Source organism: Rattus norvegicus, chromosome 17 (assembly GCF_036323735.1).
Source record: "Rattus norvegicus strain BN/NHsdMcwi chromosome 17, GRCr8, whole genome shotgun sequence".
Lineage (NCBI taxonomy): Eukaryota > Metazoa > Chordata > Mammalia > Rodentia > Muridae > Rattus > Rattus norvegicus.
The window spans coordinates 63,625,333-63,643,498 of record NC_086035.1 but is presented as its reverse complement, the minus strand read 5'-3'; the positions used below and the strand labels follow the sequence as shown (position 1 = coordinate 63,643,498).

The 18,166-nt window shown below is 44.8% G+C and overlaps 1 protein-coding gene across 17 annotated transcripts in view; it reads right to left on the bottom strand.

Moving 5' to 3' along the window:
• The window catches only part of Ryr2 (ryanodine receptor 2), a 585,615-nt gene that overhangs the window by 23,643 nt on the left and 543,806 nt on the right, over window positions 1-18,166 (bottom strand). For 16 of the 17 annotated variants that reach the window (NM_032078.3, NM_001191043.3, XM_063276749.1 and 13 more), the window contains 8 exons: window positions 17,265-17,346; window positions 14,825-16,122; window positions 13,158-13,222; window positions 9,955-10,102; window positions 6,903-6,989; window positions 5,835-6,056; window positions 4,026-4,156; window positions 2,722-2,764 (listed from right to left, as the gene is read on the bottom strand). In NM_032078.3, the coding sequence (NP_114467.2) occupies window positions 2,722-2,764; window positions 4,026-4,156; window positions 5,835-6,056; window positions 6,903-6,989; window positions 9,955-10,102; window positions 13,158-13,222; window positions 14,825-16,122; window positions 17,265-17,346 (2,076 nt within the window). The remainder of the gene's footprint in view (window positions 1-2,721; window positions 2,765-4,025; window positions 4,157-5,834; window positions 6,057-6,902; window positions 6,990-9,954; window positions 10,103-13,157; window positions 13,223-14,824; window positions 16,123-17,264; window positions 17,347-18,166) is intronic. The other variant, XM_063276751.1, reaches the window with a different exon arrangement.

The following is an 18,166-nucleotide window of genomic DNA, read 5'->3' as shown; positions in this document are numbered from 1 at the left end:
TACTTTTTCTCAGGGTTGAAGAGGGCGTGTGACACCCCGTCTCTACAGAGCATGCCCCGGCTCGCTCTTCACCCTAGAGGACACAGCAGGTACTGCAGCGGAGGAGCCCGGAGCCAGGGGCTCCTCTTCTCTCCCCTTCCCTGCTTTCTTATTTGTGTGTGCATGCGTGCATGTGTGTGCGTGCACATCTGAGGGTGTGTGTGAAGGCCAGAGATCAGTGTCAGATGGTTTCTTTATTCCCTTTCCGGCCTGGTCTCTCACTGAACCTGGAGCTCATTCCTGTGAGGCTAAAGGGCCAGTGAGTCCTCCTGATGCTCAGAGCTATGCCCTGCCTGACGCTTGGATTTCAAGCACGCACTGGGCCAGTTCGTGTGAGTGCTGGGGCTACAAACTCAGGTCCTCACGTCACACAGCAAACACTTAAACTGTGTCATCGCTCTAGTCCTGGCCTTGCTGTTATTTACCGTAAATGGAGAAGGTTTTATTTTTTTCTGGAAACATTTTTGGTTTTATATTTTAGAAACTCCCTTTTTATACCATTCTAAAAACTACGTAGATATAAGATATTCAAATTGCCCATTTAAAATTATTTTAGAATAGTTGAAAACTCTGGTTTAATTTAGATAGGCATTTATGTATTAGTATAATAAACTCAAACTGACGATTCACAAGGTAACAAAAATGTACAAAGATATCAGCAATCCCAGACTCTTTCCACCACCAAGTAGGGACACACACACAGACACACACCACACACACACATACATACACACACCATGGACACACACACATAACACTACATACACACACACAGACACACACCACACACCACACTACACACACACAGACACACACACACTACATACACACACAGACACACACCACACACCACACACACACATACACACACCACACACACTCACACACTCACACTACACACACACCGTACACACACCACACACACACATACACACTACATACACACACCACACACACACCACACACACACACACATACACACACCACACACACACAGACACACACCACACACATACACACATTACACTACATACACACACACAGACACACACCACACACACACATACACATACCACACACACACATAACACTACATACACACACACGCACACAGACACACACCACACATACACACATACACATACCACACACACACACACATAACACTACATACACACACACAGACACATACCACACACCACACACACATATATACACCACACACACACACACATAACACTACATACACACACACACAAATACACACCACACACACACACAAATACACACACCACACACACTCACACACTCACACCACACACACACCGTACACACACACACATACACACTACACACACACCACACAAACACCATACACACACACACCACACACATACACACACCACACACATACACACCACACACATGCACACCACACACATGCACACCACACACACACACCACACACACACACTCACACACACAAGCACACCACACACACCACACACTACACACCACACACACACACACACACACACACACACACACACTGTGCTTGATTACACTTCAGTTACATTTAAATTCTTGGTGTATGAGCCATCTCTGCATCAAGTGGTAAGACTCCGTTTCCTTGACAACCAAGGAGTTGAAGCAGCCCAGAATTGATAAAGACACAAAATATCTCTTCCCAGGACAGGTGCACCTGTGCCAGTACACACGGAGCTGGCATTCACCAGGAGACAGTGGGTGAGCTGAGCAGCTCAAAGAATCAGCAAGGCGCCTGGAGGAGGCTGGGTGGGGGTGGGGTGGATGGTAGGGGAAGAGGTATCAGGGTGAGGGGGTGCCTGCAATCCCAGCATTCTCAGGAAGCTGAGACTACAGTGTGAATGAAGCTAACCTGGGCTGCCTGGTGAGTTCCAGGTTAATTTCGGTTATAGTCTGAGAACTTCTCTCAAAACTGCATTAGGGGGGGGGGGAGAGGGAAGGGGAAGGGAGAGGGAGAGGGGGAGGGAGACCAAGAATCAGCAAGAAAATAAAAAAAAGAAAGAAAAAAAGAAAAGAAAAAGGGATTCCCAAGCAGCAGCTCTCAGCACACAAACACTTTTGCATGCAGTATTTTAACTGAACCCGTGTGGAGCCACCTTGAACCTGTGTGGTAGGGTGCGCAGGGATAGCCCAGCCTCTGAGCAGAGGCTCTCAAAGGCAAAACTTAGCAGACAGAGCTTAGCAGTCAGGGTTGTGGCTGAAACAAGACCACTGTTCTCTCTGTTCTCCCCGCCATACTCCAGTACAATTAGAATCAGGTTTATTTTTTTTTTAAGGTCTTTAAAGTTGTAAGACAGAAAACAAACCAAACAAACCAACAGACAAAGCCCACGGCCTGCAGCCCACACGGGGCAACATTCTTACTGATTCTTGTCACTGTTCCCTAAGGCAGGACAGGCAAGGGAAGCAAGGGCTGTCGATCTGGGGGCAAAAGAGTATGGATTTCTCAGATGCTCTTTTGAACGTCCCTATTTGATTCTCTCGCTGCCTGGAAATAGCAACAGCAAGCAAGCAATTGGAACACACGTCACATCCCATTCTCCATCCAAAACACATCACAATAGAGCCCGAAGCACCCTTAAAAAAAAGAAAAAAGAAAAAAAAACATGGGAATTCATTCCCTCTTAGAAATATTACCTTTCTTTTAACAAATTTATCCCAGTAGTTATTGGGAAATGACCTAAAAGATTCAAAAGATACAAAAGCAGAGAGGTAAGAATAGTATTACTTTTTAAAATGACGAATGACACATAATTTGAAATAAATAAAATATGGAAAATAATATCCATTCAGATATCCTGAAACCTACTAGTAGTACAACGAATCACATAACCACTCTGGTTATACGTTTTCTATATCGTCAACCACTCTGTTCATATTTTTTTCTAAATCATTTAAGTATACTAAATATCATTTTAAGTAATAACATATAAACATACAAATAGGTAGATCACATTAAAAGGATATGCAATGATATGTTAATATAATCATTTATTTACAAGGCATAATATTATATTTATCATTTGTTTATGAGTGATATATATATTCTTGTCATTTATTTTTAAACTTAGAATGTTTAGGAACTGTGGCTTGGGTGGTGGCTTAGAGTGCTTTGTCTAGCATGCTCAAGGCCCTGGGTTTAAGTCCCCCCACTCCAAAAAGGAGTAAACTAGTAGACTAGAGACCTATCACTGTGTTGCTATGAAGTCAGAGTCTTATTGCCCACTGGAAAACTTGGAGCCTACTAGAAATGGTAACTTAAGAATCAGCAATTCCAGGGCTGGGGACATAGAATCAGCAGAATATTTACAGAGCATGGGTGAGGCCTTGGGTTATCCTCAGCGCGATAAAAAGTAAAGAGTAAATAAACCCAGCAGATTTGATCCTTGTGGAGTATAAACACTCAAAAATACATTGCCAATAACTTGTTTTTATAGAAGGTATAAGTTGGGATGGATTTATATGTGAGTGACATCACACTGTAACATTTGCTAGGTTCATGCGAGGCTGGTGGGTGATGTCCTCTGAAGTTCGGCCACATTAGCACTGCAGATTCAATGTTTGCCTTAGATGCTACACCGCTTTCCTTGATGACTAGTTTCTGCTTCCTCTGCATTCGGATGAGACTGTGCTGCACTGTGGGGCATGAGCCTAGTGTCGCACTCCCTTGAACACTGGGTAATGGCTGTGTAGTCCCATCAGCACTGTGGAAATAGCCTCCAAGCACTGTTTGATTAAGAGAGTCAGACCAGAGGGGCAGAAACTACAGCATCCATTAGGCTTCTCAGAGTTCTTAGTCTTTTGATTTTCTTGGCTGAATACATAACCATTACTCGCTTGGGCTGAACTTTTAACAAACCTTCAGAAACACTAGCAGAGAATTTCTTTAAACATCTTGAAATCCCTGAGCCCAGAAATGCTTCTTATAATCCTTCACTCACTGTGTGTTGATCACCAGTCTGTCCCACTGGCCTTTGATATCGTCTTCCGATGGCTGCTCCGTAATGTAAAGCCCATCAAACTCCAACTTCCGTGCCACTTCCTTCTCTCGCTTAAAAATAACCAAGGGGACCTGCGGGTGGGAATCAGCATGCCGACATTTGTTTAGCTGGACTGTCATGTCTCACAGTCACTATCTTTACAAAACAGCTCTTGAAATTGCAGGCAGGCAAAAACTTCAGTGAAAATCAATCAATTACATTCAGGAGAAAAGAAGCATTTAGAAGGTCTGGGGGAAGGCAGTACACATACACATTCATATGCTTTAAAGACACGAGGGTTAGTGTATGATTAGGTTACTGAAAGCACTCTAAGTTCTAAAAAAGACAGGCGACTACAAAATACTCAATATAAATTTAAATATATTATGAACAGATGTGAAAAAACTTACATCTCCAAATGCATGTTTTTTTAATCTCTTGAGTAACTCTATGCACAGCATGTATATATTATATAGAGGTAAATTCACCAATTTAACATTGGTGTGCTGGCTGGTTTTGTGTGTCAACTTGACACAAGCTGGAGTTAGCACAGAGAAAGGAGCCTCCCTTGAGGAAATGCCTCCGTGAGATCCAGCTGTCAGACATTTTCTCAATTAATGATCAAGGGTGAGAGGGCCTAGCCCATTGTGGGTGGTGCCATCCCTGGGCTGGTGGTCCTGGGTTCTACAAGAAGGCAAGCTGATCAAGCCAGGGGAAGCAAGCCAGTAAGCAGCACCCCTCCATGGCCTCTGCATCAGCTCCTGCCTCCAGGTTCCTACCCTGTCCAGTCCAGTCCCGACTTCCTTTGGTGATGAACAGCAATGTGGAAGTGAAAGCTGAGTAAACCCTTTCCTTCCCAACTTGCTTCTTGGTCATGGTGTTGTGTGCAGGAATAGAAACCCTGACTAAGACAACTGGCAAAAGTCTTGATGAATAAAACAAGGTATCCCTGTCATCTGCAGATGATTCCCTTTTCAGGTGGACAGGGTCTATGCAAGCATAGCGGGAGGTAGTGACGCCAAGGAAGTATCTAGAAATATTTATCCCCATGAGAAGAGGGGAACAAGAGGTAGAAAAGATCCCTATATTTCACACACTAGTTTTTATTCTAAGCCCCAGCTTTTCAGCTATCTTATGAGACTTCATAGCCAGAGGCTTAAGGCAGTGAAATAAAAAATAGATATATTTGTGCAGGTGAGGACATCCTCAAGCACTCACAGAGACTATATTGCCATCTCAATTTCTATTCACCAAGGCTTACTGTTACCCCTGGCAGAGACGTAGGCACAAAGGCAACTTATTTTCTGGATAAAAGAGCAGGGATTGTGAGTCTTCTGGATGTTGAGAGATCTGTGCCTAACAACAGAACAGTCGCGCTTTACGAGTATTTAACTGTGAGAGACTGTGGGGGTGGGGAGGGTGGCTCACCTTTGTGTGGTCAAGTTGTACTTGAAAAGGTTGACTGTATAAATAATTATCAGGAGGCAAAAGCATACTTGAAATCAAAGACTGATCAGTGGAAACTCAGAGAGGTCAGGTTTTCTCATCCTACTGTTGGAGATGGATGCCTATGACCACATTTTACTCTCCTGCCCTTAGCCCGTTATTTCCCCTTACCCCAGCTTGCTTCTCCCTTCTGCCCCAGTGGTGTGGATCCCAAGAGCATCCCAAACAAAATGCCACACTCGGAAATTCCACCTCGGCACCAGAATCCCCAGAAGTCCAAACTACAGACAGACCCTCTAAACACACAGGAACCCGGGGACTTACTTTCAGGCAGTAGTATCCGATGATGCAGAAGAAGGAGATGATGGTGTGGAGGATGGCTAGGATGCGCAGGGTGGGTTCCATGTAGCCGCTACTCTCCTCCAGGACGTAGTGAACCGCAATGATTCTGTGGGGGCTGCTGTCCAGGCTGGTGGTCACTTTAGCGGCATCGCTGGAAGTTCGGGTAGGCAGCTCCTTTCCTTCAACCACAGAAGAAGTGGAGACCTGATTCAAACCATTTAAAATACGGTCAGTTCTCCGCGTGCCACATCGCCACGAGCAGAAAGGAACTGAAACACGACCTCTGCAGACAGTTGGATGTGAAGTCAGAACAGGATGGTATCATGGAAAGACTATCGGGGAAAGTATAAAGAGACAGCTTTTCCAACAGCGATCACGATTAATAAATACGCATCTAAAGTTTATGCTAGGGGGTTGCTGGAGAGAGAATTTGGTAGGAAATTGGACTTGCTGCCAAGTTTGATGACCTAAGTCCCATTCTCCAGAAATGACATGATGGAAGGAAGAAATAGACTCTTGTCAGGTGTTCTCTGACCTCCGCATGCACACCATGACATACTTGTGTGCGTGTGAGCACACACACACACACACACACACACACACACCCCTAATTGTTATTTTTTCAAGTTCATGCTAATCCAGTAAAGAGTTATAAGGAATCCAAATTGTGCAGAAAACACCAGGTACTTTTCTTCTCAGTTAGCCAAATAATGTCATGTAAGAAAGGTTCTGTCACAGCCAAGCATCATATATCATAACAAGTAAGAAATCCAGCTGAGTTGTCCTAGAAACACTGGGGTACACTCTCTGTAACACCCCACCTTCTCGGTCCCGGCCAGCTGAGGTCCCTCCTACTCACGTGCCAGGAGTGCATGCACCGTTTTCGGTGGCATCTGTAGTGGGACTGGGCTTTGGTTAGTCTCTTTTGTGCAGATGCAGTTAGACTCAGTATAATGTGCTCACTTGCAGCTCACAGGGAATCTATCCACTGGTATCAGTCACTTTTGACACTTATAATGGTCTTTAACCCACCAGAGCGCACACATGTACCTTGTAGAAGAGCAGGATGAAATTGATGGCGAAGGCGACAAACAGGGCCAGCATTCTCATGTTGTAAAAGTTGCGAGCAAAATAGTTCTGAAGAGAGAAAGAGTTAAGAACAGGCCCCATGGTAAGGGATCAGAAATGTGCAAACGTTTGAAACAAACCATTTGTTCATTTACTCCAACCTACAGACTGAGAGCCTGCTGTGTCCGTGGTGCTGGAGACACACAGCGAAGGACAGAGTTTCTTCTGCCAAGGAGAAGACAACTAGTAATAACCATACCTTGGTCAGCTATCATTCAGGAACTCCAAATGGCACATTGATACTTAGGTGAGGGTTTGGGGACTGCAGTGATAGTTTGGAATGGATGACTAGGAAAGGCTTATGTCAGGAGGTGAGACTGAGCACCTTGGGGAGGCAAGAGACATGGATAGCATGTTAAAGACATGAATAGCATGGGCAGGGCCTTTATAGTGGGGCTGGGGAAAGGGTTAAGTGAATTTGCTGAGAGCTGGGCTCAGTTTCCAGCATCCACACAGAAGTTCACAACTATCTGTAACTCTAATTTTGGGGGGGCTCTGATGCCCTCTTCTGGTCTCCAGAGGTATTATTAAAATGAGTAGTTGTGTGTGTGTGTGTGTGTGTGTGTGTGTGTGTGTGTGTGTGTGTGTGTGTGTGCTTCAGAAGTGAGCTCTGGCAGGGGAGCAGGAGCTGAGTTCTAAAGGCTTCTGATGAGGATTTGAGTTGTCCAAACCGATTCAATGATCTCTAAATCCATTTACAACCTCTAAGACTACACTTTTGGCCATGTGAAGTCTGTTCTAGCATTTCCTGGATTTAGAATGTGGTAAATGACCTAATCCTTCCTGGAACATATCTTGTCTCTTCTGTAATGTGAGCACAACAGAACCAGCCTCCTACATTTGCTATGAGAATCTATGATAATGCCTGTCATTCATTTTAATATGCTACTAATAATTAATACGACACTTTGTATGCTGCCACTGTGACGACTGCTGTTTCATTCTAGATGGGATAAGATGCTGTTGGAGAGCTAAAGAGGACAGGATAGAACTAGATGATGACTTAGAAACTACTCTGTGGAAACAGTAGAAGCAATGGGTAGTATGCATGGCTGCAAAAACGAGGTAACATGAGTGGGTTGACATCCATGGTAACTGTGGACACGGAATCAGGTAATTTTCCAAGGCATGTTAAAAGAACTGAGGGTTTTTTTTTTTTTCAGTCGTTTGTTTGTTTCTGTACCATGCTAGAAGTAAGAGAGAAAGGACTCTTAGTGACTGAGCGCTAAGTGACTGGGGGGGTATGGTACATTGAATGGGAAGAAGTCAGAGCAACTCAGCGGAAGAGGATGTAAAGGAAGAGGCTACATTGGAAGTTACCGTTTGTTAGAACATGGACTGAGCTTTAACATGATAAGGCCTAACTGCAACGACAATGCCTCTCACTAATCTCTCCATGGATATAACCCTTCTCTGTGGGGGTCCTTGCCCTGCAGTGGGATTCTGGCATAACGGCCATGGCTGGTTATACTAGGAGTGAATGACATATTCAAAATGGGCCAGTTATATGTATCTCCCAGCAAGTAATAAAACAGGTCACAGAGACTGAGTTATCTAACTATGGCTTTTGTATGGGGTCTGTCACAAAGACATGGAAGGGAGAGTTCTATGGGCACGGGGCAGGCACCATGGCCATGACTGGTCTGATGTGTGCAAAGTGGCAAGCCGAGGCCAAAGCTGCAGAGATGGAGAAAGAGTTATATAACTGGGAAACATAGGGACCCAGAGGCAGAAATAAAAGGACATCTCAGTTGTTTTCCTTAGGCAACAACAGAGACAGGCTCCTCGGCAACCACAGGACTGAAGAGTCTACCCAACGTCCAGAGCATCTACAAACAAAGACACCTGCTGCTATGACAACCACAGATGCACATCAAATTAACAATTATACAGAGTTATCTCAGAAACCTTTATGTCCAACGGACTCTGCAGCAAACAATACAGAAAAAACACATGATTTGGGAAATACTCCTGTAAAACCCTACGAAGAACTATCTTCTTTCTTTTGTTTCTTCATTTTCTCTTACCTGCCACTAAAGAAAACTTTTGAATTATCATCACTGAAAAGCTGACTCATTAGGTTTACACTTATAAAGTGCATTTATGTTTTATTTCTATAAGTTTATACGTGTTTCTTTTTAGTAAAAGGTGGGATGGTAGATTCACTAGGTTCTGGGCTGATGGATTCCAAGGTATTTGTAGGAAGACTCTGGAGCTACTGTGGTGTCTGTCGTTCAGTCAAAAGATGTCAAGACAGTGTGAACGTATGTAGAGACCTTGGAGGTACCAACCATGGGAGGGTGTGTGCAGGCCATGAAGTGTTAGGCATCGTAAATTGTGTAGAAGGAGCAGTAGCTAGAAAAATAGACATTTGCCTCATAACACAAATACAGTGGGCTGCAGAGATGGATCAACAAACTGGCTGCCCATGCAGGGGACCAAGGTTTGGTTTGCAGAACCCACATAGTAGCTCACAACTGTCTGTAGCTTCAGTTCCAGGTATCAGACGCCCTCTCTGGCTCCCCCAGGCACTTTCATGCACACAGTATACATCAATGTATGGACACATTCCCATGTTCACGCAAAATAAAGACAAACTGTTTAAAGAACCCCAATACACTAAAATGAATAGATAAACATCTGCTTATCCCTCTGGTTATGAAGGCAGAGCCTCCATGTGTCAAATCAGTTGCAAAGAGAAAACACTTGGAAAAAAATTTGTCCTAAATGGATATAGACTTTTTTGCTCTGACTATTATTCCCTAAACATTTCCATAACGTTCAAACTGTGTTAGAGGTTGTAAATAATCTAGATAGGTGAAAACATATGGAAGGATATGTGCTCTTTACACTCAAACATTCCACTATTCGTACACGAGGGACTTGAGCACTCTCAGATGTGGGTAGGAGAAGGGCTTTTGGGATCAATGGCTACACATAACCAGGGACAACCAATCAGTACCAAAAGTCTCACCAGCAGCTTCTGTTGGTAGGCTATGATTTTCTTCCAGAATGCTGACTCGGGGACCTCAGGCTCCCCATATCGATGTGTATGAAGCTGCCTCAACTTCTGTTTACCCTTATCATCTTTGGCTTTTTCTTCTTTTTCTCCATCCTCTCCCCTGTAAAAGCAAAGGAAGCCATGTCGAAGACCCGAAGACCAAACAGCTACTTCACAAAATACAAAGGGAGCAGATAAATCACAACAGCTGTTTAGAAACTAAGCCCTCTGTGCCTGTACACATACGTTCATGTGTTAGCATGTGCATGTATGTGCATATACATGTGGGATCCAGATAGAGACCTTGAGGGCCCTTCATCCTCGGGTACTACTCACAGTTACTTGTGAGAGAGTCTAGGACTGTTTCACCTTTAGGCTAGGCTGTCTGGCCAGCCACTCCCGGGGATTTGACCATCTCTACCTCCCAAGTGCTGGGATTACAAGAGCAAGCCATTCTGTCCAGCCTTTTATGTGGGTTTTGGGGATCAAACTCAGGGTTATGCATTCACGTGGCAAGCATTTTAGAAACTGAGCCATTCTCTGTAGCTCTCAAACGGAGTTCTACCCCAAATAATCATAGTCTTCTGGGTTTTAGATTGAGGAAAAGGATTTCCTGCCCTCCCCACAGATGAATAATTCTGTGGACTTCGAATCAAAAGGACATTTTTCCAGGCCAGGAAGCTTTTTGTGCCCCTATTTGGCAGATTATCTTTGCTTGTATAGTAAGACATTTGATTACAAAATGGCACAACAACAAAGACATTTCTCCTGTCTCCCCAACCCCTATTCAACGCACTTTAGTTCCTTTTTATTATGGATGGAAGGAAGGCCTCGTGCATGCCCCAGCAAGTGATCTGCCATGAAGTTCCAGTCCAGCCCCCTTTTATTTTTACCATTAAATTGGAGACAGGGTCTCACTAAATTGCCCAAGTTAGCCTTGGACTTCCTCTATCCTTGGATGTGTGGTTTTCCTGGCCAGCCTCCCAAAGGCCTAGAGGTGATTGCTTAATTTGTGAGTGGGAGGGATAGGGCATATCTTTATGGGTGTGTGTTGGGGGCAGGGCATGCCATTTGTGTGTACGTATGGGGAGGCATGCCATTGGGGGCTGTTAAGCCATTTGTGGTAGGGTCACAGTCATATACAGGGTCATTGTCATATGCAGGGTCAGATGTCCTAGTGCACAAGTGAAGGTCAGAGGACAACACACAGGAGTTGATTCTCACCACTACAATAAAGATCTGGGGACTGAACTCAGGGCCTCAGGTTTGGCACAAGTGCACTTGCCTGCTGAGCCCTCTTGCTGGCCCATAATTCAAATTTTAACAGTCTCTAACCCCTGAGACTTAAAATCAGAGTCCTGTACATTTTGTTTTTTTTCCACATATAAAAGACACTGATAACACTAATACACTGATACTAGTAATCATATTCACTTAATTTTATTAAGAAAAATACATTAATTTTATTTAAGACAATATGATCTTATTGCTATATTAATCTCAGATAACAATGGAATTAGAACCAGAAGTTTTGTAAGCTTTTAAGAATTAGAGTTACTCAGGGTTGGGGATTTAGCTCAGTGGTAGAGCGCTTGCCTAGCAAGCGCAAGGCCCTGGGTTCGGTCCCCAGCTCTGAAAAAAAGGAAAAGAAAAAAAAAGAATTAGAGTTACTCATCTATGTTGTGTGTGCACTTGCACACACATGCGTGGGGGGGGGCAGGGTCAGAGGACAAGCTGAGGTGAGAGAGAGGGTTAGGTATCTTCTTCTGCCATGTGGATACTGGGGATCAAACTCAGGTCTCCAGACTTGGCAAGAAGCACATTTACCTGCTAACTTACCCCTTCAGTCCCAGAAGAACTAGGGGTTCATATCAAAAACGCTTTTCATGTAAAGAAAGTAAGACTCCTTCTTGTGAGGGCACGGATGCTGAGCTCAGCTCACGCCCAACACTGTATTTCCCAGCAGGTAAGAACGTCATGTCAACTGCACCCTGTCACGTGTGCTACGTTTACTACTCTAAATTATCTGGCCATATTTCCAACAGATCTAAGACAATGAAAACAGGCTAGTGAAGTAGAAAAGTGATTAGGGGAGATCGGCAAAGTGCCTGTTCTGTGAGAACGGTGATGACACAGGAACCTATGGTTTTCTGTTCTTCATAGCCTTTTCTAGCTGGACATGAGATTGCATACGTTTGGGGTGGGAGGGAGACAAGGGTTTTCTACTACTGATGGAAAGCTATTGTGGAGAGAGAGTTGGGCATTTCTCTTACCTACCTCCGTGTTTATAATTGGGCTCCACAACACCAGATGTGCTCATGAAGACGCAGACCCCTAGGCCCATACCACAACAACAATGTATGCATGCACACTAGCATGCATACAGTGGGATGGGGCTCAGGAATCTGCACTGTGTTTGTGAGTGGGTGGACGAATTCATGTGTGTGTGTGTGTGTGTGTGTGTGTGTGTGTGTGTGTGTGTGTGCGTGCGTGCGTATATGTTCTCATGGAGGCCATGAGGTAATCTTGGGTGTGGCTCTTCAGTATCCGTCCACCAAATACTTTTTCCAACCAAGTCTCTTACTGGCCTATAGCTCTCTGATTAGGCTAACATGGCTGTCCAGGGAGCCCAAGCTGCCTGTCTTCCCCTCCTCAGTACTGGGATTACAAATCTGTACCTCACACCAAGGATTTGATGTAGGCTGTGGGGATCGAACTAGGTCCTCAAGCTTATGGAGCAAGAGCTTTACTAGTTAACCTACCTCTCCAGCCTGCAACTTTCACTTTTAACAACCTCTAAGAGATCTCTGTTGATGTGGCCTCAGACAGTGCTCAGAGAGAAGCCACTACAGAACATACTAAGATGACTTTGCCATGTTAGTTTCTTCCCATCTTTAACAGGACATTCATATATAAGCTTCGTACATCAGTCCTTTCATAGAGACACTGGGGTTTCCTCTGGAAGGGGAGAATCACACACAGGGAATGCCCATGGAAAGAGGAGAAAGACCCTAGGTGGGGGTAATCCTGGTGGCCCTATAGGAAGTGAGGTCCTGGTTTTCACATAGGTCTGAGACGGGGTCATGTGACACCTTTGCAAGGTAAGAGTGTCCCAAAGAGCAGGGGCCAGGCCGAGAGGTTCCTGGACATACGGGAATGCCTGTGGTGGTACATACTCAGCCTTCTCCGGTTCAGACTTGGTTTCTTCCTTTCCTTCCTTTTCTTCTTTTACCTTCTGCTCCTTGAACATGACAATAGCAAACAAAAACAAAGGCAAAAACATCTTATTATTGTTGTAGATGTCTGTATATAGTGCAAGTGTTCTTGTCTCTGCAGGTAGCTATGTGCACATGTGGCCATGGGAATGGAGATCAGAGGACAACCTAAGCCATTGTTCTTCAGAAGACTTATACCTTGGGTTTTTCAGGCAGATGTAATATTCGATTAGCCATGCTAGATCGTGAACTCCAGGGACCTACCTGTCTTTGCCTCCCCTGAGCTGAGATTATGAGCCCCGCACTATTATGCTTGACTTTTTCTTTTTAAAAAAATGTGAATTCTTTGGATTGAACTCCAGGCCTTCTGCTTGCAAAGTATCATACTTAGATTCCCGTTGTTGGCGATAAAGCACCACGGGCAGAAGTATCTGGAGAGGAAAGGGTTTGCTTTACACCAGTCCATCACTGAGGGAATTCAGGACAGGGACCTTGAGGCAGGAGCTGAAGCAGAAGCAAGTAGAACACTGCTTCCTGGCTTCATCTTCATTGTTTTCTCAGCCCGCTTTCTAACATCAGCCAGGATTACCTGCCCAGATGTGGCACCACCCACAGTGGTCTGGACCTCCCCATATCAATCGTTAATTTAGGGAAGGCCTGATGGACTTGCCTCCAGGCCAGCATTGTGGAGGACTATTTTCTCAGACAAGAGTTTCTCTTCTCAAATGACTCCAGCTGGTGCCAACTGGACAGAAATGGTAACCAGGCTTTAGTGACAGAGATCTTCTCCACTCTCTAAGCATGGTTATGTATCACCACTGTGTGCATCTGGGGAGCTGTGTAGCCACCTGTCAACTCAAAACCTGTAACCCACACAGGAGCCCGTTTGTTTATACTGAGATAGAAATTCGATGAACACGTCTCCTCCTATCGCTCACCTTTTAGGCACACCCTCCTCTCCAGAAGCAGTGGATTAAGAACTTTCCAGACTCCTTTCTACTGGCTTTCCTCATTTCAGAAACGACCTCCTTTCTCATATCCACTGGGCCAAATCTTTTTCTTTCTAGGGCAATTTAAGTCTTACCTCTTATTATCACCATCTAACTGCTGGTGTTTGCCTTGTATCAACACATAGAACACCACCCACTGACAAACCTTTTGGCTCTGACTATCTTACTCCTTTGGTGTTCTCAGGCACTTGGAAAAATGAGCACAGAGAGTAGAGCATGGAAAGATGGTACAGCTGACCATCACCATCACAACACGACTTTATCTCCATGAAGCGTATATATTAACAGTTTCAGATAATCATTCATATACGTTCCTCATGGGTCCAGTTTTGCCTTCCAAAGGTTATTTTTTTTCCCAGAAATTCAAGATGAGAGCAAGAGTGAGCAAGAGAGGGAGAGAGGGAGAGAGGGAGAGAGAGTGTCAGACATAGGAGAGGAGAGAAAGAGAGAGAAATGTGTGGGTGTGTACATAAGAGCAAGAAAGAGCAAGCGCGCATGTGTTCATGGGGAGCAGGGGGTATGCTGATAACGTGAGAGAGAGAGAGAGAGAGAGAGAGAGAGAGAGAGAGAGAGAGAGAGAGAACACCTAATGGCATTAATAATGATGACTTAAAGTACCTGAAACTTTTCTTGTACCTCAGGGACAGGGATGGGGTTCGTCATGAGGTCACTGAGACCAGCATTTGGGTTGTGAGGAATTAGTTTGTACTGCCCTCCTTCTCTCTTCAGATCCAAGCCAAATATGTCTGAAAGAAGGTCACTTTCCTCCGTCAGTTCCTTCAAGTCTGTTAGGTCTTCAGAGGGCAGGGCTGACTCTAATGGCTTCCTCTCTCCCTCCTCTTCATCTCCTCGCACCTCATCCTGAGTAGGGTCTGGCATGTTGGCAAGAAGCTCCGCCACTTTGATTTTCTTAGCACCTTCCACCAGGCTGCCCCCCAGCAGTAGGCTGGAGACAATGCGGAAGAAGCCCCTACAGACGCTGGCCACAAAGTGTAGGAGGGTGACAAACACACTCCAGTAGGACGAGAAGAAGGCTGAGACCATGTCCTTCACTGTCATCTTCTTCATTCTCTTCATCTGCTTCTTCAGGCTCTTCAGGCTGAGCATCCTCACAAGGGTTAGGACATTGTACCTGAGTGCAAACAGGGCTGACTGGACGGTGAGCAGGGAGAAGAAGCCCATCCGTGGGGCCTGCTCCTCTGGCCTCTCCTTTTCACTCTCCTCTTTATTTGCCGACCTCTCATTCAGGTCGGACTCTGAGATCTGAGCTGCCAGCTGCATCTCAAAGATGGTGTCCTCACAGAAGTTCACAAAGAGCTCCATCTTCTCCTTTTCCCCGCCCTCATTGACCACATCGAATATGAACTGCCTCTTGGACTCCTTGACCTGGGGCTTCTCCCACTGGGTTCGGCTGGATTCGCTGATCTCAAAGTAGACCCTCTCGATGCGCTTGGCGCTGCCCATGATCTCGATGCGACCCAGGAAAGGTTGGAAGTAGTTGAGGACACTCTCTGCCAGCTCCAAGAAGGTCTGCAGCCTCGTGTCATTGGGCATGTGCTCTGAGAGGTTGGTCAGCAGAACGGCGACGTTGAAGCCGATGTCCTTGGCAGGCTCGTGGAACCTTTTGACAAACTCTTCATAATCCAGCGTCTCGTTCTCATCTGTCTCTGCACAGGACAACAGAAACTCAGTCTCTGACTGGGTGTAGTGTTTGTGGCTCTCCATGGCTTTGTGGAAGTCTCTCTTGGAAATGACGCCTTTGCCATCAGGGTCATACTCTTTAAATGTGTCAGAGGATGTCAAGTCCTTTAGCTTCAGAAACATGTCAAAGAACTTGAGGATCATCTCCACGTTGTTGGATGACTCCACAAGCATGTCCACCATCTGCTTGCCTATTGTTCCGTTTACCACATTACCTGAGGGAAAAAGCATTTGTGGTTGTTTAAAAATGAGCACCTTTGACAAAGCTGGTATTTACAATCAATCAATCAATCAATGAATAATCATACAGACCTGGGATTAAACATGAACCAAAGTCACTGATTTAAATTTCCTCCCAGTGTATGAGGCCATGAGAACAGATGGATAATTATTTCTAATCTAACATCTCACAAGGTGATTAAAGAAATGCTGGAAGAGCCTTGATCACAAAGTAATTAGGTTCCACACATAAAATTGAATTTTTGGGCCTGGGAGATGGTTTATCAGATAAGGGTACTTATTGCTCTCACTGACAGCTTGAGTCCCTCCCTTACCCACCCCCGTTCCCCTTATTTTCTTTCTTCTCCCTCCCTCCCTCCTTCCTCCTCCTGCACTTCTTCCTCTTCCTCTTCTTTCTCCTCTCCCCTCTCTCTCCCCCTCCTTCCTTTCCTTCTCTTTTTCCCTCCCTCCATGGAAACCACTATCTTGTGTCTCCTCCTGGTCCAGAGTTTAGAGTTAGAAAAGAGGAGATTACTGAAAAGCTTTTAAAAAATGGGGTTATTTTATAAATAGGAGTTCCTTAGAAGACTGTATTCCTAGAACGTGGAGTTCCATGAACCCCAAAACAGGCAGAATGCTATGACTGGAAAGATGCCACAGATATTGCTGGAACACGGTTGTGTAGCAGACACATGTGGTGAAGAGCTTGAGGTAGGCTTCTAAGGATGCCCGTGGGGGATTTTCCTTATTACACTAACTTGGGTTAGAAGACCTGTCTTATTTGTGGGGAGGACTATCCTCTGGCCAGGAGATACTGGAGAAAGGAGCTGAGCATTAAGAGGCTCTTTGCTCTCTCACTGGATACAACATAACCAGCTGCTTCAAGCCCCTTCCACCTTAATTTTTCCACCAGCACAGAAGGTGCCCCAGAAATAACCATTTTTCCACTAAGTTTCTTCTATTGGGAAATTTTATCATAGCAAGAAGAAGAAAAACTAGACACCCAGCAATGCATCAGAGCTGATGGATGTTGCTTCCTGGTGTGATGTCTCACTACATGGCGATGTCAAATAAGAACACAAATGTGTCTGGAAAGAATAAAAGAGACCTTGAGAGTAGTACACACTTAAAGTCCTACCTTCTAGCATAGACAGCAGCATGACCACCATGTCCTTTTGGAGATCCATCAGTTCTTTTAAGAGCTCAATCTGGCTGGAATCCTGGAAACACAGCATTGCATTTGAGAGAAGGGGAAGAGAATGTGGCAAGATCAGGTCATTTTCACAGAGAACTTCCTGGCTGCAGACACTAAGCTCTTTACGGCATTGTGGAGCTACAGAATGTCAAATGTAAACACATGGCTTACTGGAAATAAGCTGCAGATGAAGTAAAGAACTTCACTGCTCATTGTGATGTGTGTATGCTGAAGCACCTTCAAGGACATGTGCCCAATGGGTATGTAGAAGAATCCAAGTCCCGGGGAGCCTGCTAAGGCAGGACAAGATTCAGTTGTCTCTGCATATAGGACACAGCTTTTACTTGAAGAGACATTATTTTTCCTTCGCTCTGACTTCTTTCTTCTTACTCTTTCTTATATGTATTTATTTACCTTGAGAGAAAGTGCACATGTATGTCCATGCTCCTATGCCACTGTAAGCTTATGGAAGCCATAGGACAGTTTACAGGGAGTGGTTCTCCCCTTCCACCGTGTGGGTCCTGGGGATCACACTTGGTCTCCAGGCTTCGCAGCTAGTGACTTCACCCTCTCGGTCACCTCTCTTCTGACCCTAACACTTGCATTCTTTTTTCTATCATGTGTTGGGCACCCATTACCAACAGGTATGTCAGGCCATTAGATAAGCAGCAAGATGCCCTGTACCAAAGAGGCACATTTATCCAAGGATGAGATTATATTCTTCCTATGCATGCATCTTTAATTTGGAATGGGACATGCATTGAGTTAGGGAAGCAACAAGTTATTTCTAACAGACTTTGTGAATTAACACCAAAACGTGTTCCTTATTTATCTTTCTAACTACC